This window comes from Xiphophorus maculatus, chromosome 5, assembly GCF_002775205.1.
Source record: "Xiphophorus maculatus strain JP 163 A chromosome 5, X_maculatus-5.0-male, whole genome shotgun sequence".
Lineage (NCBI taxonomy): Eukaryota > Metazoa > Chordata > Actinopteri > Cyprinodontiformes > Poeciliidae > Xiphophorus > Xiphophorus maculatus.
The window spans coordinates 1,758,836-1,783,134 of record NC_036447.1 but is presented as its reverse complement, the minus strand read 5'-3'; the positions used below and the strand labels follow the sequence as shown (position 1 = coordinate 1,783,134).

Here is a 24,299-nt window from a genome sequence, read left to right as displayed (position 1 = left end):
TTTCTTTCTATTTTTAAAATAAGAGTTCAAAAGGAATCAGCGAAGAGATTCATTTTTTGGGAATTACTTGGAATCATATTCCACAGTCCAAGAATACATAAACCTCAAACTGGCGGGGGTCCACCATGGTTTCCCCCTTGTTAAGTCATGTATGACTAAGGAACCACAGCTTTTGGTTTGATTTCATGTAATCATCTCCCAGGCTTGCGGTGTGCTGTTTGAGTGAATTTAGGCTTAAATCTCAAGCTAATTCTGGTTGTATAGTTTAAACAAACACAGAATACTTCAATAAAATAATCCGCTAAAACCTGAAAACAGTGAGGCAATAAAGATGGCTACCACTGGCCTTAACTGAATGCGTTCTCAATAATTCACACAGCGCTGACCTGGTAGTGAAAGGTGAGACGCTGCACTGATGAGCTGCAGCCGACGTCGCCCCCTACGGCCCACCAATGTTGGCCCACTTACTGTATTCTCTTCACGCGCAGGATTATGCAACAGTCATCAATAAATAATAATATCTGAGCCGCTGACGGTGGAGCACAATGATGCTTCCCTGGCAGGCTAGGAGCGGATAATATGCAGCGTTTAGTGACTGAAGGCAGGCAGGATGCTATTAGCCGCTGACCTCAGTCGTCATGTGGCTGCTGCACTGAGGTGACCTGTCTAAAGGTCAAGCCCTGGATGCACACACAAAGCTGAATAGCAGCGTTGACCCCACTTTGAAACACCACAGCAGCAAAAAAAGAATTACCAGCAGCTTTTAGTTACAATGAAACATCCAGAGGCGTATCATCAGCAGCTTATCTCTGGTTCCCTCAGATTCAGTACAAACACAGACAGACGCTTCATGCAGTCAGCCTCAGACGCTGGCCCACTTTCAGTCAATCGGACCACAAAAATGGAGCTCCCACACACTCAGCGATTACGCAATTACCGACCGACCAACTCAGCATCCAAACGCCACTCAGATGTTCACACTACCACTATAAGAAGGAATGAAACCTCCAGAGAGGAAGTTCATTTCTCCTCACATGCTGAGATGTAAATTAAAAGAAGAATGTCTTTTTTTTCCGTTTGTTTCGCAGCAACCAAAAGATATTACAAAAACTGTGGAAGAAATAGTCCACTTTCTATCAATGGCCAGTGGGTTGTCATAGAAACAGTTGCTGTTTAATTTTAAATTTAGCTAAACCCACTCTTCTTATTCTCCTCCTCACTGGCACAAACACACTCTGTTTGCTTTAAACCAGATCCATGGAGGTGATTTACCAGAGAAAGAAAAATGTCAGCCTGCAGACTTAAAACAAAAACAAAACCATTTATGCAAAAGTTAACAGATTACATCTGTTGTAAAATGAACAGCAAAATGTAATCTACAGTAAACCATGATGGTGGTGGTCAGGGTCTGTTTTGCTGCTTCTGAGCTTGTCAGCTTCGCTAATCATAAACATTTGTTTTGCTAACGCTAAAGCACTATGCTAGCACAGTATTCAGCAGAAGCTAATGCTAAAGTGCTAATTTCAATTCAAATTACAACTTCCCTTGAAAGACTGCAACCCTGAAGCACCAACTTAATATTAACATTCTAATTTACATATTATACAATGTCCTTAGATATTGTATTTATGTTTGCATCTTCTTCTCTAATGTCCATGTTAATTTTGTTCTTGTATGTTTCTTGTTTTAAATAAAATTATTGAAAAAAAGAGAGGAAGAATATGCATATTAATATGCATTAATACATTCAGTGTTATTCACTACAGAATCTAACATCCATATTCTTCCTTATGTTCTGGGTTCAGCCAATGAGCAATTGGCTTTTTGCAAACCACAGCCAATAGCATGTCAAGAAGCACTGAAAGAATGTACTTCAGCTTCCCAAACATTTTCTTTCTAAAACCCCTTATAGGCAGATTTTCTGTGACATTTTGGAGTTTTGTTCCCCAGAAAACTCCTGTATGAACCGTGTTTAGATGAGGGCCCACTGTATTGTGAAGCTGTAATAACAATAATAACCAACATTTCATTTGGTTAAATTGAACCTAGTTTCAGAAAAGATAATGTTTAAAACTTTTTTTATTTAACAAAAATAAATGGAACAACAAAACTTCCATTGACTTTTCCAAAATACTTTTTTGCTTTAGCCAATAAATAATTACAGAGGACATCTGATAACTTTGTGGGGTGTTTGACCTTGATCCTGCAGCAGAGGAGCTCTTCCTGCTGTCCTGCTGACAGTAATTGGATTCATCCTGAGGCTTTAATTAGAGACGATCAGGTGGTCCAGACCAGGAGAGGCTGCAGGAGCTTAATGTCCTGAAGGTTCACCTCAACTAAACAGAGCTGTCTGCGGGGCAGTCATCATTTCCTGCCTTTCTGTGTGGCTGTTTGCTGGCCTGCATTTCACCACACTACACTATTGATCTCCATTAGGAGCTCCTCATAAAGAGGAGCTAAAGTCAAAGCCATCCGGCTGACAGCAGCGTGAGGCTGCGGCTCCCGGCTCTCAGGACAGCGCAGCCCGGCTGTCAGAGCGCAGCTGCAGCTCCAGGAGGTTTGTTTATTAACGAGGGAAACTACAGCAGAGGGAAACCCCACAACTTCCCATGTCCCGGCCCCGGCTCCGGCTCCGGCCCCGGAGCAGCGGCCCCGGATAAACACCCCATGGCTGCAACACCAGACAGGGCGAGCAGGAACAAGAGGTGACGTCGTGTTGGATGACAAAAGAATGAGCCGTGCGCCTCGAGACCTTTATTCTGATCACCGGAGTGACGTCACTGTGACCAAAGAATAGGCTGTAGTGGCAACATGGTACCTGCCGACTCAACCTGCACAACAAGCTCCCATGAATGAAGCATTTTATCCCCAAACATGATCGACTCTGCATGTATTTCATAATAATAATAATGATATTAGGGGTTAATCCTTACCGTACAAGGCATTTCTCGTTATCTGCCCACCCATAGCTTTATTCCTTAATGTCCTTTTGTCGCCTGCGTGGATTATAACAGCCTGTATTATTCAGATGATGCTCTCGTGGCAAGACACGGCGCTCGTGGCATGATTGCATCCAAAGGAGTGGTGTGGGTTCTCTCCTCCGAGCAGATACAAAGGCTGGAACACACACTCACACACACACACACACTCACACACACACAGAGAGAGAGAGAGAACCGCACACCTCCGTGTACCGAGCCGCAGAGGGGCACACATCCGTGAAGGCAACTCCCCCCGTCCGCCTCCTCATTCAGGGAGCGCTCTCCCCGCCTCGGGTCCCGCTCACTTACACTGACATTTACATAGGAGGAGGAGACACGGAGCTTAACACTGTCACTGCCGCGCCGCGCTGACGGGATATTTATGGGTCATGAGGGGGAGGCGTCACGTCGGAAGAAAACATGGCCAGCTTTAGATTCAACCTAAAGACTCGTTTCTCCTGTGCAAAGGGACACCATCCATATTTTAGATACAGCACTAACACTGATCTTAATCTAGAGAATGAATTAGTAAGCAGTAACAGAGCAGGACTTGTTTTCTGATAGTTGGAAGAAAATGGTCGTTTTTCACAAACTGCACAGTTACATAAAAACAAAACCACAAAAAGATACAAAGAAAGATTTCAGCCAAATATGAAGCTTTTAAAACTGTTCTAAAAATGGAAAACAAAATGTTCTGTTTGTGCAAAAGCTCTTGAACTTCTGGGTTACTGAAGTCAGACAGACAGGCTAAGCCCAGCTAGCACTGAAAATTCAGTGTTTGCAGTCAAATGTCAAAAGAAGTCGCTTGTGCATCAGATTTACAGGCGTACCAGAAACGGCCAAAAACAAAGGTTCCGGCCGGAATTTTTGTATGTAATTAATTGTGTTAAAAAACTTTATGTAATCTGTGTAATTAATTAATGAATCAAAATTAATGTATTAAAGTCCTGGCCACAGGAATTTATTTCCCAGCTCATGAATGGACCAGCACATTCTGTCGTTCTATACAAACAACAAGCAGTTCGTAAAAACCTGACAAATAAACAAATGTGTGAGGAGGTGGAAATACATCGATGGAAGAAATTTACTCCAGAGTGAGCTCAGATTCTCCAAATTTAGATTTCTCTCAATGTGACTAATAATAAAGGTGAATACTCCAGAAAAGATCAAAGTGAGCCTTTTATTTAGAAGATCAAATTAACATAATTTCAACATAAAATGTAACCATATACACATAAGTATGGAAGGTCTGCCTCAGAGTGAGCCGTCACATTCCTTACTCTCAGCACTCAGTCTTTCACCTCCCATCCTTCCTCATTCATCCCAGGCCGACTCAGTCTTCAAGATTATTCCATTTCTTTGCTTTAATAAACTTGTGGGTTGTTTTGGGTCATTACCCATCTGTAGTATGAATCAATTTGGCTGCATTTGACTGGATTTCAGCAGGCAGTATGTCTCTAAACAACCCAGCATCCATTCAGCTGCTTCTGTTTTCTGTCACATCACCAATAAACACTGGTGTCCCATTGCCACTGGCAGCCAAGTAAGCCCAGGCCATCACACTGCCTCTGCCATGTTTTACAGATGATGTGGTAGACCTTGGATCAGGAACTGTTCCACATTTTCTCTTCAAACTCTTTTCTTGGCCTTACTCTGGTAGATGTTGATTTTGATTTCTTCTTTCCAAAGAATGTTCTTCCAGAACTGGGCTATATTGTTTTTGTTTGTTTTTTAGATTTTTATTTACTGGAATCCAATCTAGCCTTTCTTCTCCTTGTAGTGAAAGCCCTGCAGTCTTCTCTACGCGGTAGACTTGATCCGCCTGCCTCCTGGAGAGTGTTCTTCACTTGGTCGGCTGTTGTGAAGGGGTTTCTCATCACCATGACATTGATTCTGCAATCAGCCATCACTGTTGCTGTTCTGTGGACGTCCAGGTTGTTTTTTTTTGCGTTGCTGAGTTCACAAGTCCTTTCTTTCCTTCTCAGAAATCACCAAACTAGATTTTTGCCAGTCCTAATGTTGTAGTTTCTCAGCTTATGAATGGCTTGTTTAATTCTTTCTGAAAAATCATCACACCTAAAATCAGCTCCAAGCCTTTATCTGTTTAACGGACCTTAAAAAAGAGAGTGGCCCATGTCAAGGAGCTTAAACAACTATAGCCTTCATCCAATGGAACGCTGAATGCCTGCACATTATGTCCATGTCCTTCACATAATTATAACTGAACTATGTTTCAATAAATGTGCAAAAACCAAAACATTCGATAGATAGATAGATAAAATGATCAAATTTTTTATGAAGATTTTGAGATGGTACGTCATTTTCAGCGTCCAATCAAATCGGTTTTTGAAGCAGAAATTAACTCCCAGTGGCAAGAGAAGCAACTTCATCATCCATCGCTATTGTTTGCGAATTTCACGTGTTTATTTAAGGGCATACCAGAAATGCACAAAATGCAAAAGTTCTGGGTGGAGCCATTGTTTGTAAAATAAATAATTGCATAAAATTTTTTAACTCATTAAAAGGAAAGGACCTTGTAATCCTTGCATCATCTGGGTGAGTTAAAAATACCACTTTGCGTTAAATGGGACACTTTATTCCTTTGAAGATATTTTAAATATGTACAGTTGTAGTCACGAAAATGTCATTTTGAAGCCATTCAGAGGTGCAATCAAAGCATAACGATCTGATTCTCTTTTGAGGAGACTAGAGAGCATAAAGGAGTTTAAATCAACCGTCTGTGTTGCTGTTCATGTCGAAAGAATTAAACACCAAATCTGGCAGGTAATAATATTTACACGACCCCATTTTCCCATCATTTTTAATGATTACCGCTACGTAACCATAACAAACACCCGGACCCGGCTGGGTTGTTGATCAGAATGAAACCAGAACCAACCTCAAGGTTTAGCTTCCTAAATGAGAGCCTGCTGAGCCACACATGGTGCGCAGATTTGAGGTGAAAACAGTTGCTGCAGAGTGCTTAGAGCACAATGAAGAGCTAACCACCTTTGGTTTCATGTGTCAACGGCTGACAACTGTGGAAACATGGAGCAGCCAAAGGAAGACGGTCTATTCTTAGCAAAGCAGCTTCCTAATGCTGAATAATGACTGCATCTGTCAACTCTGATGAGTCACGTAACGGAGGCCCTCAACTATTCATATAAGAAACATAAAAGCTAAAAAGTCTAAAGTTTATGCCTTTACTTTGACTAAACACCAAGTCTAAGCTCTCCTCAGCGATGACTTCACCACACATATAGATGTCTGCGTCTGTAAATAAAAGCAGAGTCTTGAGTCTGGCCAGACGGGTTTCGGGGGAAACATTAGACGGTTGCGTCATGCAGCCTTGCAGATGCACAGCAGAGGAAGCCCTGAAGAAAAGTGCGCTTCCCCTCTTTGCTTGACAATTGGCTCTGGACTTTAATGCATTTCTGGAACATCCTTCCTTTGTACAGCACCTTTGGCTTCCTATTTTAAATAATGCAGCCACCACTCGGTGTTAAATAAGAAGGCCTTCTTTGGCCTGCAGTCCTCTCTGTAGTTTGATTGAGATGCAGCTCTTTGAGTCTGTACATAAAATGGCATTACGTAACTTAGGAAATGTGGCAGCACTCGGTTCACTGCAGGTCATCTGGGCTCCGAGGGGAAAAGGTACAAATGTTTCACTTTATGTTCTACCTTTGACAGGACAGATGTGATATATGTGTAGAATTAAATAATTTGATGTCAATCAGGTGTTAAGAGTTTTGGTCAAATCAAGTTTGTATCTGAACTGTGCTTTGCAAATCAAAAATATTAATGTTTTATCATAGTCCAGCCACAAACAGTTTTATCAGAATTAACAGACTCACACACAGTTGATGGGAAGTGAAGTGGAAGTAAAATCACTTTTGTTTTGGTGCCCACAGTGGATTGGCGTAAAATCGCAGTCAACCAGTTAGAGGCGTCAAACACTTGAGGCTGGAGGTTCACCTTCCAGTAGAACAACCATCCTAAAGATTTTGTGGTGTTAAGCAGAACCTTTCTTCTGCAGAACAGGGTGTGTGTGATAACGTCCAAGGACTTCAGCTCTTTGGACATCTGGCCTCATCTAACTGGACTATATTCTCTTTGTCTTCCACCGTCTTGTTCAAGTCTTCTGTATCAAACTTCAAACAATATTCAACATGCTTTTTCTTCAGCAATAGAGTGTTGCACGGTGAGTGTGCATAGAAGGCATTACAGTTGAGTACATTACTTATTAATTTAAAGGAGGTGGGGGGTTACTTCTGCTTGTTTCTAGGTCTTTCTGAAGCTCTCTGCTCCTTGACTCTAGAAGTTTTTAACTCCTCTAAAGTAAATCTTTTGAGGGTTACCTGGTTGCAGCTGGTAAATAGTAGAAATATTTTCCTTTCCTGTATTTCAGCTTCAACATTGCTAAAACATTAATTTTGAAATACTGCTGTAATCTTTGCTTCTAGTGTGATCTGCAACAGTACTTGGATTTATTAAGGTTTCTGTGCTTATACCCAGTGTAAGTAATACTTGCATTGCAATGCTTTGGTAATGAGAGAAGACAAGAAATGTATATCAAACACTTGACCCCACCAGGTTTTCCTATAACACACATAATTTGAGCTCACTTTTATTTAGTTGAATGAGCTGATTAAAACTCTGGCATTGGCACAAGTAGTAACCGACACAAAAGACCAGAGTTTAGTGACGGGAATTTTACACCAAGTATGCGAATCCTTAAAAAAAGCGAACATCCTGCCAACAGAGTGGGGCCTGCTGCCTCTTTCTGGCTGTTTTATACGAGAGTGAAAGAGAATCTGTCAGCAGATGCCAAGTAGCAGAGAGGTCGACAGAGTCAGTCTCCTGCAGTTGGTATTGTCTGACAGCACCGTTTGGCAAGTGTGTGCAAACAAAACCTTCTATTCATCGATGCCTCTGGAGCCCCATCTGGAGCCATATGCAATATGAGTAATGGAGATTGAAAAGAAAAGGGAAAGAAAGAACCTGTGTGACACCGTCCTAAATTTTGATGAAAAGGAACTTTGGATCGTTATGTCAAGAGAAATGAGAAACGTTGAATGTAAAGGTGAGCCATGGCAGGCAGGGGGCATTCTGATGGTCTCTGCAGCAAACTCTGGAATAATGATGGTCTCCCACTTTCATAAATCCAGCCTTATTGCAAATCTCTTTCCACCTATTCTGAGACATGCCCCCAGCAGGTTTCCAGATAACTACACTCTTAGTTATTAGCAAAGGTGAAAGTTAGTTTGAGGGCACAGAACGTCTGGTGTAATGTAGTACTCTTCATCAGAGCTGGAGCAGAAGAAGTGGGGAGGTGATAATTAGATCTGTCACTCTGCTTTAATATCTCAGAGAACGGCTTGGCCTTGGGCTGGCTTGTTGCAAAGAAATGCCTTATTGTCTCTGGTGCAGAGGAACCAAAAATACCATTTCAGCCTGTTGCAAAATGTGTTGGTGAGGAGTGACGGCTTTCAACAGAGTTGCTGTGGAGGGATACCAACGAGCTGCTGTTTTCAGTTAAACTGAGTAGGAGATGTTATGTGATTCACACAGTTTCTCCTGATGCATACAGATTCTTTATGTACTGATTATCAGGAGATGAAAGTGTATTGAGGGTTTTAACATGAAGCAATGCAGTCAAGTTTAGTTTGTCATTCCAACTGGTCAATCTAACACTGGAGGGAGAAATGGTTTGTGGTGTTTTTCCAAAGACAGAAGACAAATCTTACAATTCTAAAATCTGTCGCCACTCCATTTTTGTTTAGATTTCTAGAAGAAGAAAGTTTCGGTCAGTGTCTTCTGATGAAAGAGAGCACAAAGCTCAGCCAATTAGGAGAGACACAGGAAAACCTTGATTTATAAAAAGAAATCATAGACACTAAACCTAAATAATTTTGCTGAAAGTAAATATTTGAGTCAATCAGATTTTGACCTTCATCATCTATGAAAAACACAGTTTCTAGTATTTGTGTGGAGACTAAATTATTCAGTTCAATCTATTTTTACATATAAGCATTTTAAGCTACCACAAAATAATACCAAAGTACTGTCCATAACCAGCTGTTCTGGATGTCCAGTGTTTCCTGGAAGCAATCTGGGTTTGTTCTGAACTCAGCATAAGTTAATTTTATTAGTGCCAGTTGCAGCAACTGGGAATTGGATTGCCGAACCATCTGCTGGTGTCACTGAATCCACACACCCCAACGCCTCGCAGCTCTTTTCAGCTTCAGGAACCAAACTACCTCAGACTACTTATCTTCTGATGCCACTGAGAGACTTCATAATGTGGCGATTTTGGGATGGATAATGGCCTGCAGGCTTGTATTCAAGCACTGAGTGGAAGCACTTCTGCTTTGAAAATGTCCCAGTGGGACGAGGCCTTGGGACAGACTGGATTCCTGGGAATCTTTGTAGTCCCCCAGAGGAGCTGTAGCAGGTAACGGGGCCAGTGGGGGTCTGCTGAGTCTTTTGATGCATCGACTTCCTCTGGCCCCTGCTGATTGTGTTTTTCAGGTGCCTGGAACTCGGCGTACGTCTTTGCTAGCTAGTGACGGGAACTTGTTACTCATAAGCAGGAATGGTGTTTTCCCATGCATCAAGCTGACCTCACTCCGACACAGCGAAGGGGGAGTTCATGCCATCATCCCCATCTGTACGGCCAACTTTATGAAGAACATGAACTAAACTTTATAAAATAGTTTTGATGTTGAAGTTTGTACCAACGTGGCGCAGTGTTTCATTCTGCAGCCATAAAGTGACTAAAAACATGTGTCCAAGAAACATTTTATGAGCAAAGTCATTGTTTCCTGTATCTCCGGCCTCTTTCAGGCGGGAGTACATGTGGTTGTAATTCCTCCCGGAGCAGATCTCTGAGACTTTTAAACTGCAATTCCGATCATGATGGGTGTTTATTGTTCGTTACATTAGATTTATCCGGGGCAGCTGTTGCGTGGGAAAACAAATGAATGCGTTTGCATGGATTTTTTGCTGCCATCAATCAGCGGCCCTGCAGCTTAAGTGGTTTATGAAGCACAACCTGTGCATACGGTGAATCCTTCTCGGCTCTCATTGGCTCCTGTCATGTTTGGCAGAAGAATACTTTCAGACACAAAGACTGATTACTGGAGCATTCTTTTATTCATTTTTGAGGCTCTCACCTCTTATTCCTCTCATTCATCACACTTACAATCTGTGCTGGCCTGGGTTTTTATGTTGTGTTTAGATCTTTCAGGCCCTGAAATAAGATTAAAGGAAAGTTCTCAACCGCTCCGTCCCAAAGAACAGACAGCACCAATGAAAACTCATGTTTCATGTATGCTCCAAAACAAGAGTGTCTTAATTAGACACAAGAGAGGCCACCAAAGGTTTTAACTGCAGCTAATCTGTTGATCTTCTCATTTGAGAGCATAACTGAGATAAGCAGATTGAGGTGTTTTTTTAGGGGACATGTTTTTCCCTTTTTCCCAAAGCTCTGATGCATGTATGAAAATGGAAAAACACATGAAGATGTCTGATTCTTTGTTATGCAGGACTGGAAGAAATGAGAGTCACAAGATTCAGTGAAGATCAGAAAGGTTCAAGCAAAATCTGAAGTTAAAGTCGAGAAGAGCATGATGTTCATAAACTTGAGTGAGAAGTACTTGAAGTCTTCCATTTTAGACTGAAAAACAGAAACACATCCCCAAGTAGAGGAGTTTAAGTAACTCTGCATTTTGTTCAGAAATGAGAGAAAAATGAAGCTGGAAATCAGTAGGTGGATTAGTGTGACCTGCAGTGAAGCGAGCGCTGTACCGATCTCTCACGGTGAAGAGAAAGCTTAATTGAAAGGTGAAACTCTCAGTTTACCTGTCACGATGTGTTTCTACATCAGTGGTTACAAGCTCTGGATAGTGACTGAAAGAACGAGATTCCAGAAAAGAGTTTCCTCCACAAGCTTCTCCAGAGGAAGACCCAGGATGCGCTGGAGGGACGATGTTTCTCAGCTGGGTGGGAACTCCTTGTGATTCCTCCAGGGGAGCTGGACCAAGTGGGAGAGGGAGAACTGGGTCTCTCTCCTTTAGCTACTGCCCCAGCGACCCTACCCATTATCTGCTGACTATTCGGCAGATAATTGATGGATGGACAGATGGAAAATAATGCCTTCAAAATGTTCCTTCAAATTCAAAGAGCATGCATTGCTCATAGGAATGACAAAATCTCCCAACACTTCCATCTGAGACTCTACAGGCCTCAGTTAGCATGTTGGATGTTTTCATGACAGGAATATCAGAAAATAATTGAGCAGGTATGACTTCTTTGAAGAGGGATGAAGGGGAAAGCCACTTCATTCTGAAAAGCGCAGACCAGCACAGGTCACTTCTGAAATCAGTGCAAGATTTTTGAGACTTTTTGTCAGATGAAATCAAAATAGAAATGTTTGTTTGGCCACATTGTACAGAATCATGTTTAGAGACAAAACAAACCAGCATACCACCACAAACACCTTTAATCAGCTTTCAAGCACGGCAGCGTGCGGCTGATGGTCTGGACATCAGCCAGAGCTGGTGTCCAGTTCTGCAGGGAGCTGGTGACCCTGCAGTCACCGAGTCGACCATGAACTCCTCTGTGGCTCAGAGGATTTCAGAGTCACATGAGAGTCCATCTGCCCAACGGTTGGGAAGGTTTTTAAAAATATATTTAAAAAACAAAAAATGGTTTCAGCCAGGAACTGTTAAACTGCTGCATCAAATAAAATGTAAGACAGGCAGTTCAGAATGCAACCTAGCTGAGCAAAATGTCCGCTGCTCACCAAGCACAGGGCGACAGAGAGAAAAGAAATCATGTTAACGGGACAAAATCTCCCGAAGAACTGAAAAAACTGAATGAAATGACAAAACTGACTAAGAGTGAAATGCAGTCTGCTGATGAAAGTGTTCCTTAGTGAATCTGCTCCTTGAAGGAAACGCCTTCAACTGACCCAGCATGAATTAAAAAGTACCAACATTTACTCGATAAATCCATTCTGCAGCAGTAGCACACTTACAATGTTCTATTAATCTACAGACAAAAGAAAAATTCAATAATTCAGGCTCAACAATTCTAGAAAACTAATCTTTGGGAAGAAAAAAGTTTCTGTTATTTTTTCAATAAACAAGCAAAGTGTCTCTGCTGACACCAGAAGTTGTTTCCACAGCCTCACTATAAATAATCAGGACGTTTCAAGGACAATCAGAAGAGACACACGATTATCTTGTTTCCATTTCCGCTGCTGATTTCCTGCAGCACTTCCTGGAGAGAAGTCTAGTTGCCGTTGATAGTAGCATTAATAAGCATGACGACTTTCAGGAAATTCCTGAAAAAAGATGAAATACAAGCAAAAAGTGAACATGGCAACTGAGAATAAACTGCAGCTATGTATATTCCAACTTGTTGGCTAATCTGTCAGCCAGGCGGAGAAAATACCTTTGAATAATTTTTCAGATATTAATCATCTTAAACATCCGGTGGTGTGATGAACCTAAAACTGGACTGCTGCTCCAGTGGGAGGAAAAAGGAGGAAGCTTCCAAGTCTGACAGTAATATCCCATCTCTGAAGAACGGTGGTGGCAGCATCATGGTGTGTGGGTGTTTGGTTGCAAGAAGGACATCTGCACTCCGTAGATTAGATGGAAACATTAAGAAGGAAGACTTTGTGGAAATATTGCAGAATCATCTCAAGATTTAAACAAGGAAGTTAAAGCATGGACAAGAATGACTTTTCCAAATTCCACCTGACTGGCGACAAAGTGGCTTCAAAACAACTAAGTTATTATTTCTGGAAGGAATCAAAAAAAATATTTGACTCCAGTCAATTTAATTTTACCAAATACTAAGGAAATGTATGTACATGTTTACAGTTAAGAGGCATGAAATAAGATGCTAAAACAATTGTTTTCCAGTAATTTTATGACTTTCTTTTGGTAATATTGTCTTCATTCTATTAATATCATGACTGTCATGATATATAACTTTATTCTCAAAAATATTTTAAACATCTCGTATTCTGGTCCTAGTTCTCTAGGGTACAACAGGACATTATTAATATACCCTGCATGTCATGTAAACAAGCCAATAAACATCTTTTTCTTTTTTACTTTTGTGAAAAATTTAAAACAGCAAAATAAAAGGCAGTACATGAAAAAAACATGTCAGGAAAGCTTAAGATAAGAACACTGAAGGCTTCCTTTTATATTTCTTTGATTTTCTCTCTTTCTTACTTCTATTTAATCCCTTAAACATCCACTGTCATCCCACAACATCCCTAAGAAGCTCACATGACTGTGCCGAGGCCACTGCTAGTGGCAGATGGTGAAGGAGGGATGAAAATTCACCCAAATAAATATGTAATCCCCTCCTCACATGGACCCAAGCACAATGCTCAGATTATCCTATCGGATGGCGAACAGCAGTTCTGCAGATCAGCAGGCTGTGCAGGGAGAGTCCTCCCTCTGTGGGATCGAGAAATGTTTTCAAAGCATGTCTGTGTGTTTGAGTTTCTGCATGTTAGAAATAAATCGAAAAAATTTAACTCACCGTATTCTTTAAACTTTGAAAAATACAAAGTGGAATTCATTACGGAAATTCTGTATTAACACAATAATATAACGATAGATTTAGCCTCTTATGTGATGGTCTTTCTGGTAATTTTGTAACTGAAATAGAATTTATGATCCTCCAATTCAAAAGGTAAAATAAATGTTATAGCTCAGACATTCCAAGAATCCTCAAAAAGTCATTGTGGATGATGATGCTGTAGGCAGGAAGGATCTCCAGTAGCAGTCAGTCTTGTGAAAAATCTAAGAAGGCCTCTGACTGAAGACTTGCTTTATGACAGACTCATGAACATCACGACATGCTAACAGCTCAACTTCTGGGCAGCAGAGATGATATTCTGCAGATTCCCACAATAACATGTCCTGGATGACACCATCAGTTGGTGGTAAGCTCTGCTAATCCACCCTGTTTGCTTTTGCCGCTCCTCTGTAAATCTCTGTCTGGTTAGGAAGCCGAGCAGAGAGATGCTGGAGTAGGGGATATAGTCCTTTCCCATCATGACAGGCAGAAGAGAAAGTTTGAACTTCCTCTTTCTCTCTCTGCTCTGCATCCATGAAGCCTCCTTTTGAACTCCTGTGGGATTTGGGGTCATAGTTCAGGTGTTATTGAAGGATTTGAAATGCTAATCAGCTGCTCGCTCAATTTGTTGTTATGGTTAGGGATTGTAACAACTGTCCAAAACTAAAAAAGCAAGAGCAAAAATCCATCCATCTTGATAGCATCCAAAACCAGAGGGAATAATAGTCCAAGCAAAATAACGTCTACAAATCAGAACTAACAGAGTTACTCCAACATCCTGCCATTTATCATGTATGATGTCAGAGCAAGCAGCTGCGGTGGTGTGGTTTATGACAGCTTTGTGTGAAAGAGGAACCAGCATACCTCTGTTTGTATAGAGTTTATAACCGGAGATGAAGTTACCTCACCACCTCTAATTATCACAGAGAGACAGCAGCAATAAAGTTTATCACAACGTAAAGTGCAAGTCAACAATTCCTTGTCACACTTTGTGGTAAATTCTATTGGTACTCATAACTGCTGGTGTAGTTCTGCTTTCTGTGTGTCTTAAACTTGGACTTAAGGTTTTATCATGATATCTTAGTATTATTGTCATAACAATAAAAATAGCAATAAGAACTATTTATTAGATCATTTTTAGGTATGACTGTGACTGTGTGCCATAGCACCAATAATCCCATAAACTAAAATAATGCTCTTGAAAAACATTCCCATTTGTAATTCATTACTTTAGGGTACCAGTCCCGTAAAGAAGTGCAACTTACATCAGTAAACTGCTCATGGTAACTTTTTTTTTTCAAATGTGTTGGTATCTATCACTGCTTTTGTTGAACAGTGTAAAAAGAATAATAAATACCACAATGTATGTTTGTTGAGTGGACCCACATGAAGCAGGAGGAAGTAGAAATGTCAAGTAGAATTCTTGTGAATTTAATTGAAAAGATAAATAAACTTACAAAAGTCACAAGGAGCAGGGGCAGAACATATACCATAAATCCAAGGGGGAAAAAAACACTGGATAGTGAGGGAAAATAACGGAGAAGAGACGGGAGGAACCAGCAAAGAGTGACTGAGAAAGAGGCGCTCATGTACTGGGAGGTGGAATGCTGAAACAAAGGACCTGGGCTGATTAGCTAACTGACTGCAGGTGTGAGAGGAGAGAGAGAGTTCACGGGGGACTAGGAATGAATCTATCAGTAAAACAAACTAAGTAATACAACCAGAGTAACTTAGAATAATTAGACACAATAAATAAACAACAAGATCCTAACAATAAAACTATTGATACAGAGAGAAAGGATAGTTTTGGGGAAATTTTAACATCATTCATTGGATTCTATCATGACAATGATAAATTAAAATCTTATCACTTTAAGAAATTTATCATGATAAATGAGACCCCTAGTGTGTCTTCAACATGAGTCGCCTGTAAATCCTACAGTTTTAGTTTTATAAATTACTGATATACAGAGAGACCAGACTGGAGTTGGGATTAAATGAAAATATTTTCTGTTTTACTTCTAACTGCATGAAGCAGATTTAGACAGAACTTCTCTGAGAATTTACTTTTGAATCAAATTCTATCCAACAAACTTTTTGTTTGTTTGTTTTATAATGAACTGGACTGAATCGAATGAAAATTGAAACAAAATGGACCCTAAATTATTTGGTGTATGATTTCTTTACATATATAAATAAATATGAATACGGAACAGGACTGAATTTTGAAAGAGGTTCTCTATAGAAGTCAAAAGAATTTTTCCACTGATGTAAAAGGACAGAAAAATAAGGCGCAGAAAAAAAGTTCCTTTGTAATGAAACCTTCATGAACTTCAGATTTTGTTCTCATTATCTTATTTAGTGTTAACAGTTCTCTAACTGTTTGCAACAAAATGTAAATGGGAATATTACTGTTAATTTGAAAATAATCACCCCATTGTTGTGATGTTCTCAGTGTTAGCGTGAAACAAAGTGTTGTCTTTCATGCTGATCGACTTGCCAACATTTATAACTTTCCCTCCAACAACTTCCCTTTTTTTAATCAGAACTATAAATATGCCTGACAGGCTCCTTTTGAAACCTCAAAAGGTTTATTTCTTGGTGGTCTGCACCGAACACAAAGCAGAAATAAAACAACATTCTGTTTCTGTTTAATGTTAATATCTTACTTCAGGTTACATAAGGACAGAGTCTTTGTGTGTCAGTTTGCTTTCCAACCACAGCAGCCGTTTCATCTGATGAAGTCCTTGTGAGTGATGCTGATTAATCTAATACGAATTAAGCTCTTACCGGGTTTAAGACGTTCTTTCAGAATTATGTAAAAATGATATTACTTAAATTTTGTGCATTTAATTATCAGATTCTATCCAGGTAAAAACTTTAATCGTAACCCTAAAACCTTAATTTCAGAAAAAGAAATTCATATTTTTCAAGAGAATTGATTGGTTGATGTTTTCCAGAGTTGGTTATCACAGTAACCAGCCCAGCTAGGAAATATACCTAAAGTTAGCATCACTGTGCCTCTAGTCTTGGTTCTTGGTTCAAGAATCACTGCAGGTTCTTAGTGATCAGACTCTGATTGGCTGATCACACAGGATCCAAACCAAGCCTCCACTTTAAATGTCCATTCTTCTGGGACATAAGAAGAAAGGAAACATACTCTTCATTAAAAACCCTTAAATACCTGCAGCATGCAAGACAATCTGAAGGTCTTTGAATCAAAATTTTTCCCAGGGCCACCAGTAAGGGCAAATGGCACACACCTCCAGATTGCGCCTATGGGTAGGTGTTCTGAAAGAAAGTAGGAGCAGAGGGTCATGGGAGCAGTTTCCTTTTGTCAGGCTAGCAAAGGAAAACTGCTGATCTAGTGATGACAAGTGAGGAGCAGGAAGGTAAAGCTGTTGCTGACGTGGGTTTATGACATCATTAAGAATCAGTTCTGGATTAAACAAAACCAGCTTCCACGTTTATTCAGTAGGAGTCTCAATAATCTGTTCTCATGTGTCCATGACTCATTCTGATTAAATATACAGATGTTCTACACAAGATTCCTGTAATTTTGTCCATGTTGTATAATCTACACACTGGACATTTAAAGAAACAGGCAGACCAACAATAACATGGTCTTCACTCAGTAGCAGCCGGACAGGAAGAAGGGAAGACACGGGTCCGGTTTGCTTTTCTTCTGGAGTCAGACCTTTTGTAAAACCTGCATCAGAAGTCCAGAAAATCAAAACACAGTCAAAGCTGTGTCCTCCATTTGAACTTGAAGAATTAAAAGAGGCGGTACCATAATTTCCCGACATTTGCATGACTCACCTTGGAAGACGGATCTGGCTGTGTATGCACAAAACCACAAGATTACAATTCCAGCAGACTTAATTTTTCCTCTTCCAGAACACAAACCAGGCTGCTTGTTCTGACGACAAAGCACCATTAAAACATACATCTATCACTGTATGCACAACAGGCAATATTCCCCTCTTCATAGAGGGAAAGTCAATATATTCACAAGCTTGCATGACAGCTGCAATAGCTGAGACAAAGAAGGTGCTCAGATTCTGTCCTGGTTACCGTCAAGGCAGAGAAAGAAGACAAATTCTGTCCCCAAAACAAGAAACAAATACATTTATCAACATTTCACTGCTGCAGGAATAAAACTATGCACTTTATCAATGTCATCGAATACTTCAGAGACAGACAAACTTTAATATAGCAGGTTGTTTTCAAGAGCACAACAATGCATCATCATCACTAAGACACCCTTAAGCTGCTTGCAGTGCATTAATAACAATTCTGTGATAGCTGCTCGCCTTTGTGTCAGTTTATATAAAGATGACACATCGTCTAACCTGATGAGCTCATGAAGCACAGACAGTCGTCTGCTTTTTATTGCTGTTGGTGCAGACTGAGCGGAGCGCTGCGGAACATCGCCTGAGGAGCCTGAATCCTCGAAGGAGTGGCGCTGTGCCTGCAACACCTCGCTGTGTTTGTGCTTCTTATTTAGGCAGGTGTTAAAGATGCTGGAGCTCCAGAGGCAGCGAGCTGCACCGCTGCTCTCTACTTACATAACAGAAAGCAAACGGAGGTCAAGGAGCTGAAGAACATGGAGGAAATTCTTTCAAATATGACTTCACTCTAACAACAGATCTTTGAAATATGGTTTATGGTCCCCTAATTTCAAAGCCAACAGACTAATTTTATTTAATGATCTCCAAAAATGCATGTGCTTAGTTCTCATTAGGCAACATCTGAACTTTCTGTGACTAAAAGTTTCCTGCTACGCACAAACTCTGAAGATCCTTAATATAACACAAGTATTAATCTCTTCAGGACCAAAATGTTTCAATGACTTTACATTTCACTCCAATCAACGTAAATGGCAAAATGAGCTCTGAACAGAATTGGCTCGATGTCTGCCAGAATTATGATTATGAACATATTTCAGGTGTTCTCTCTCTGATTCTAGATATTGTCCTTTAACGTGACCTGAGGAATGAAGTGTTCCTAATCACACTCATAAAGTCAGCATTAGGAACAGGAGACACAAGAAAACTGCAAGAACTGGAAAAATATGCACAAAAAAGATAAAACTATCACGGAGAAATGTTTTCTCAGCTTTGTAAAAGGATATATGTAGCAGTTTCTTCTGCACTGTGAAGAATTGTATGATCTATAACAAGCGATGGAATTTTTTTGGACGCCTGAACTCTAGTTTTTATAGCTTCAGCTTCGATATTTCATTAAAAGACAAATTGCAAAATGAAAACATTTTTATTAAGAAACATCAAATTTATGTCGAGTTCTCCGGTGAGTCGTCTTTCCATCTTAACTCCGACATCCTGAAGTTTCCCTGTGATGTGTTTTGAAGCTGCTCTTAATACTCAACAGTTTTCTTAGGCAAAGTTTGGAGGAATTTGTTGCTCATTTCTGTCAAATGAGCAGCAACATTTTAGTCTGTCTGTATAATTAACTTCATCTTTGGTTTGGCGTGTCGTGTTTGTGTATTGTTTTATGCAGGAGTCTGTGCTGGTATGAAGGAACTGTACGCCCTTGAGATGCCCTTGTAGTAACATCAGACAGGAATCCACTGCCAGCCGTCACTAATGAAAACGTGGCGATGTTCAGCTGAGACTCGTGTCTCTGTCGAACTGAGCTGTGTCACAATGCAGTGAAGCAAAACCTCCATGAACAATAAAACATTTTTCACAGCCACATCTTCTACCTGATATTGGTGCCATAAAACGATTTCAATGGAAAGCAGCTGAACTACTTTTAATTCCTGATAGTATAGTGAAACATATAGAATTGGACATTTTTTAATCTTTTGTTGCACTTTAATTTGACTGCCGGGTCGAATTGACCCAAACAGTATCTATGTAAAAAGTAGACGCGGGGGGAGGAGGGGGGGTTACAAATGTGTAACATGAATACATTTTCCATTTATATGTCGAGTGCACATATTAAGACAAGTAGAGAAAGTTTCATGCAAAAAAATTACTTCCAACTATTTAAAAAAAATTTGTTTAACTTTAAACGGGTCAATTTGACCCGCAACATAACAGGAGGGTTAATTTAAATGTTGTATTTTTTTTTGTCTGATTTGCAAGTGATGACGTTAAACTTTTCTTCAGTTCATCAGAATGAATCACATGTTGTCTGACTGTTGCCTCACTTGATACTGAACAGGCACCATGAACCTGATGTGGCCAAAATTTAAACGGCCTTTACTTGATTTTTCCATATATTTGATTTTTTTTCTACACTCAATCAGTTTTCATCTGTGTTCAGATTTTCCGCTCATATGGAGCATTTCTGCAAGGTCCAGCCCTCATCTTCGTCAAACTGACCACAGCTATCCATCATGTTAAATTACATTTCCTTGTTGGCAAGTTCTGCTGTGAAATGATGAAAACATAACTTTTTTTTTCTACAAATCTATTACTAATATTAACTTTTTATTTTATGTATTGGACTTAAAGAATATTCTGTTCTGTAAACATCTGGAGTTGGCCTGCTGGGTTTTATCAGGACTGATATGATGTGTTTGATCAGCCTTCACATTCAGGTGACATGAACGCCTTTAGAGAATCTATGGAAACTAAATTTTCAATATTCCATTTATTCAGTTATACACTTGACAGAATCATAGCAAAGAACTACAATTTTATTATTATTTTTTGGTATTCTGTCTACCCCCCCTCTCGCCCGAAACGTTCGCTGGAGATAGGCACCACTAGGAACCAGGGTGTAAGAAAATGGATGGATGGATGGATGGATGGATGGATGGATGGATGGATGGATGGATGGATGGATGGATGGATGGATAGTATTCTGTCTGGCAATGGAGCAGTCAGAATTATTATCTGAGTGCAAAAATGAATGAAAACAAATTTAGTTCCACAAGTGGAACATTTGATATAAAGTTAATATGATATATGTTACATCTAATGCGTTTGTTTTAAATGTTTAAATCTCTCCCTACACTGAAAAGGTAGAGAGAGAGAGAGATAAGAGGTGGGGCAAAAAGTTAGAAGAGAGAGATAAGAACAGAGGAGAGAATGAAAAATAGAGAGAATACAAGAAAACAAACATCATATAGTCTGTTACACCTGCAGAAAGATATCAACAAACACAAAAAAGCCTTTGGTGCTAATTAAAACTAAATGTATGTAGTAGTAAACGCAGTGTTTATTTGTGAACACCTGAATTCATACCTGAGGGACATCTGGGCACAAACAGCAGCTAAAAGTCTGCAGGAAATGTTTTGGTGTATCTGAGGAAAGATGATGATTTCTCTAAAGGTAGTTGTAGTCATGATGTAGTTGGTCTATGTGTGTATTAGTGTGTGTTGAGAAGCTCAGATCTCAGATTGGGAGGGGGGGTACTCTACCTCAGATCTAACCAATCACAGCTCACCATCAGCCCGAACAGAATCACATCCTGGTCTTTTCTTCGCCACTCTAATGCCGGTGACGTCACCTGCTCCCCTTTCCGACCTCCTGATGGCTCTCTTTATCATGGCAACCATCACCATGGGAACTGTTGCACACATTACGGGTGGTCGTCAAGGCAACCTGCTTGAATAATCATGCCTCTTGTCTCGTGCTCCTCTTTGCCTCCCCCCTCCGCCTGACATACTTGTTCCTGTGCTGTGTTCCTGCTCATTGAGAGGATGGAAAAGGGCAAACCGTGTACTTATGTTGATCACTCCACTGACAGCTCACATTTAATACGTTCCCCAAGGCCCCGCTACCCTCTGCTACACAAATACAACAGCTGGCTTAAGATGGGGAAGGTGGAGGTAGATTTTTGTTCTGCCTCTTATGTGATGAGAGAAGGCAGGGAGCAGAGTGAGTGTGCAGGGATAATACGTCAGGCTGCTCTGCTTTGGATTAAAGCACTCTGATGAACCATTTTCCATTAACATGCTCTTTGTAGTTGTAAACACCTGTTGTACTTCATTACTTCTCCCCATGCGGAGTCAGACCACGTTGCCAAGCATTCACAATTACCTTAAGCAATAGAAACACCATCTGCATTGTGGCCGGAGTGACCGATCATCAACAGGGATGTGTTTGTTTCCAACAGACACGTCTAATGGCCAATGTCTCAATTTAAAACAGCATGTGTTAAATATGCATTTACACCTGTTTGTGTAAAAACAGAACATTCTTGTCAACAATTACTTTCTTTCTTGTTAGATTATCTCAAAATGTTTTCTTTGAACATTGATGAAAGAAGCTGTACCATCAGCAGAAAAACATTTTTTACTTCTATAAGCATCAACCCAATATGCTGGGCTTTAAAAAATATATATTTCTCTTATCGGAAACATCTTTTCAAAAAATTAATTTGGCTAATTTCAGATTCACTACAACCCAGCCTTTCACCCAGTGACCTCTGGAGACTGGCACCATCTCCAATACAACGCTGCATGGACAAGCAGGTACAAATAATAGATGGATGGATGCAGCTGATTAGCATTCAAAAAACAACAATAACAGCTGAAGTTATTATATATCCCAGAGGAGCTAATCAGGAGGCTTCATGGATGCAGAGCACAAGTTCAAACCATGACAAGGACCATATCCCCTATTCCAACATCATATCCCCTATTCCAACATCATATCCCCTATTCCAACATCATATCCACTACTCCAACATCATATCCCCTATTCCAACATCATATCCCCTATTCCAACATCATATCCCCTATTCCAACATCATGTCCCCTATTCCAACATCATGTCCCCTATTCCAACATCATATCCCCTACTCCAACATCATATCCACTACTCCAACATCATGTCCCCTATTCCAACATCATATCCCCTACTCCAACATCATATCCACTACTCCAACATCATATCCCCCACTCCAACATCATATCCCCTATTCCAACATCATATCCACTACTCCAACATCATGTCCCCTACTCCAACATCATATCCCCCACTCCAACATCATATCCCCTATTCCAACATCATATCCACTACTCCAACATCATATCCCCTATTCCAACATCATATCCCCTACTCCAACATCATATCTCCTCCTCTAACCAGTGCCTGACCAGTGCTGTTTAAACTACTGTGAGTTTACAAATGTGAAAAAAATCTATCATCACCAAACAGCAGCAAAAATGTTGTGATTTTCTTTTGTGTTTTGACATTATAAGAACAACACGGCAGTGATTTTTAAGGTTTAAAAGAAGATTAACGCAAGATAGATATGGATCAGTGTGACGGGGCTTGAGTTCGTCCAAAGACCCTTTCCTGCACCATCTGTCTACTCCATTCATCAGCTGAGTGATGATCCTATGTGTAAAATTATGACTGCTGTCAGATTCAAGCCTGAAACCCAGAGGGAGGGGTGCACAAGTCCGGTCCTCGAGAGCCACCGTCCTGATACATCTTTACTCCAGCAGACCGGGAACAAAAGGCTGAATTCCCTTTCTAGCAGTCATTCAGCTCTAAACAGGCCTGGTAACGAGACATTCATTTGGTTCAGGTGTGTTGGAGCAGGATGCATCTGGAAGCTGCAGGATGGTAGCTCTGGAGGACTGGACCTGAGCGCCCCTGTCCAGAGGTGTCATGTCTGAGCTCCTGTTCATATGACCAAACCAAGCTGGAGTTTGTTAGAATCATAAACCATCATGATCTCCACAGAGGACTGCTGCTTCCAGATCACAGTGGTTGGTTTTGATTTTCTTTTATACATTTTAATTCAATATTTCATATCTTGGTGGCCATGCTATCATCCACTTCATGATTATTTCTTCAAGACTTCAATTTACTGAAATAACATCTTCCACTAACTATTTCTGCGCCTCTTTGTTAATTTATAATTCTTATAAAAGATTGTTTTAGTTTGCAGTAACTTGTTTCCAAGTCAACACCTTCCCAGTTCTGCTGCTTCCTGACCCGCCATCCGGCCCGCCTCCTGCAGCCCGGTCCGGTCCGGTCCGGTCCGGGAGCTGTTCTTCAGCACCACCGGAGCTGATCCCAGAGCAGCAGCAACAAAACCCAGTAACCCGGCCGCAAATATCCCCTCTGAGCTTTAAATATACGGTTTATGTCTCCCCACTGCCTCCAGCGTGCAGCGGTTCCGCCTCCAGTCACTGACCTTTCCCGGAGTTCCGCAGCCTGTGGAAACCCTGCTGCTGGGATCTCTGCAGCGCCGACAGTCCCGACACGTTGTTCCCCATGGCGGGATGCTGGAGAACTCCCAGTTAACGATCCGACCGATGATGGCAGAAGTAAAACCATGAACTCTCCTCTTCACACTCAGACATGCAGTAGCGCCTCAGTTTTCATCCAACCACGGAAGCGGGAAAGACGCACAGGTGCGCGCAGAGTGAGCGGATAAAACGTGAGCAGAGTTGACTTTGATCAGAGAGATTTGATGCTTCTGTAATCCGCGGCAGAGAGCGAAGGCTGACTGTGTTTTAAAACATGATCGCATAAAAGCAGCTCAAACATTTTCCATAAACTGTTTTGTTTATTAACCCAGTTATGTTCGGTTAGAATTACTGGATTTAGGGTTTATGGGACGGGTTTTATAGGACAGGTGTTCTCCTTCACCTCCAGCTGGAAGAAACTCTTTATTCCACAGATCTGCTGGAGCAGAAAGTCAAACACTAAAAACATAATCCACCAACTGTGTGAAGCTGCCATCTAGTGTAAATCAACATAGAAACAGCAGGAA

The 24,299-nt window shown here is 40.7% G+C and overlaps 1 protein-coding gene across 2 annotated transcripts in view; it reads right to left on the bottom strand.

The window, feature by feature from the left end:
- LOC102228186 (E3 ubiquitin-protein ligase NEURL1) overlaps positions 1 to 23,971 on the bottom strand; it is a 63,530-nt gene extending 39,559 nt beyond the window's left edge. Inside the window, exon 1 of one of the 2 annotated variants that reach the window (XM_023334251.1) lies at positions 23,718 to 23,971. In XM_023334251.1, coding sequence (XP_023190019.1) covers positions 23,718 to 23,799 — 82 coding nt within the window. In that variant the 5' untranslated portion in view covers positions 23,800 to 23,971. Of the gene's footprint in view, positions 1 to 2,933; positions 3,264 to 23,717 lie in introns of those variants that run through there. The other variant, XM_005797628.2, reaches the window with a different exon arrangement.
- Positions 23,972 to 24,299: the final 328 nt, after the last annotated feature.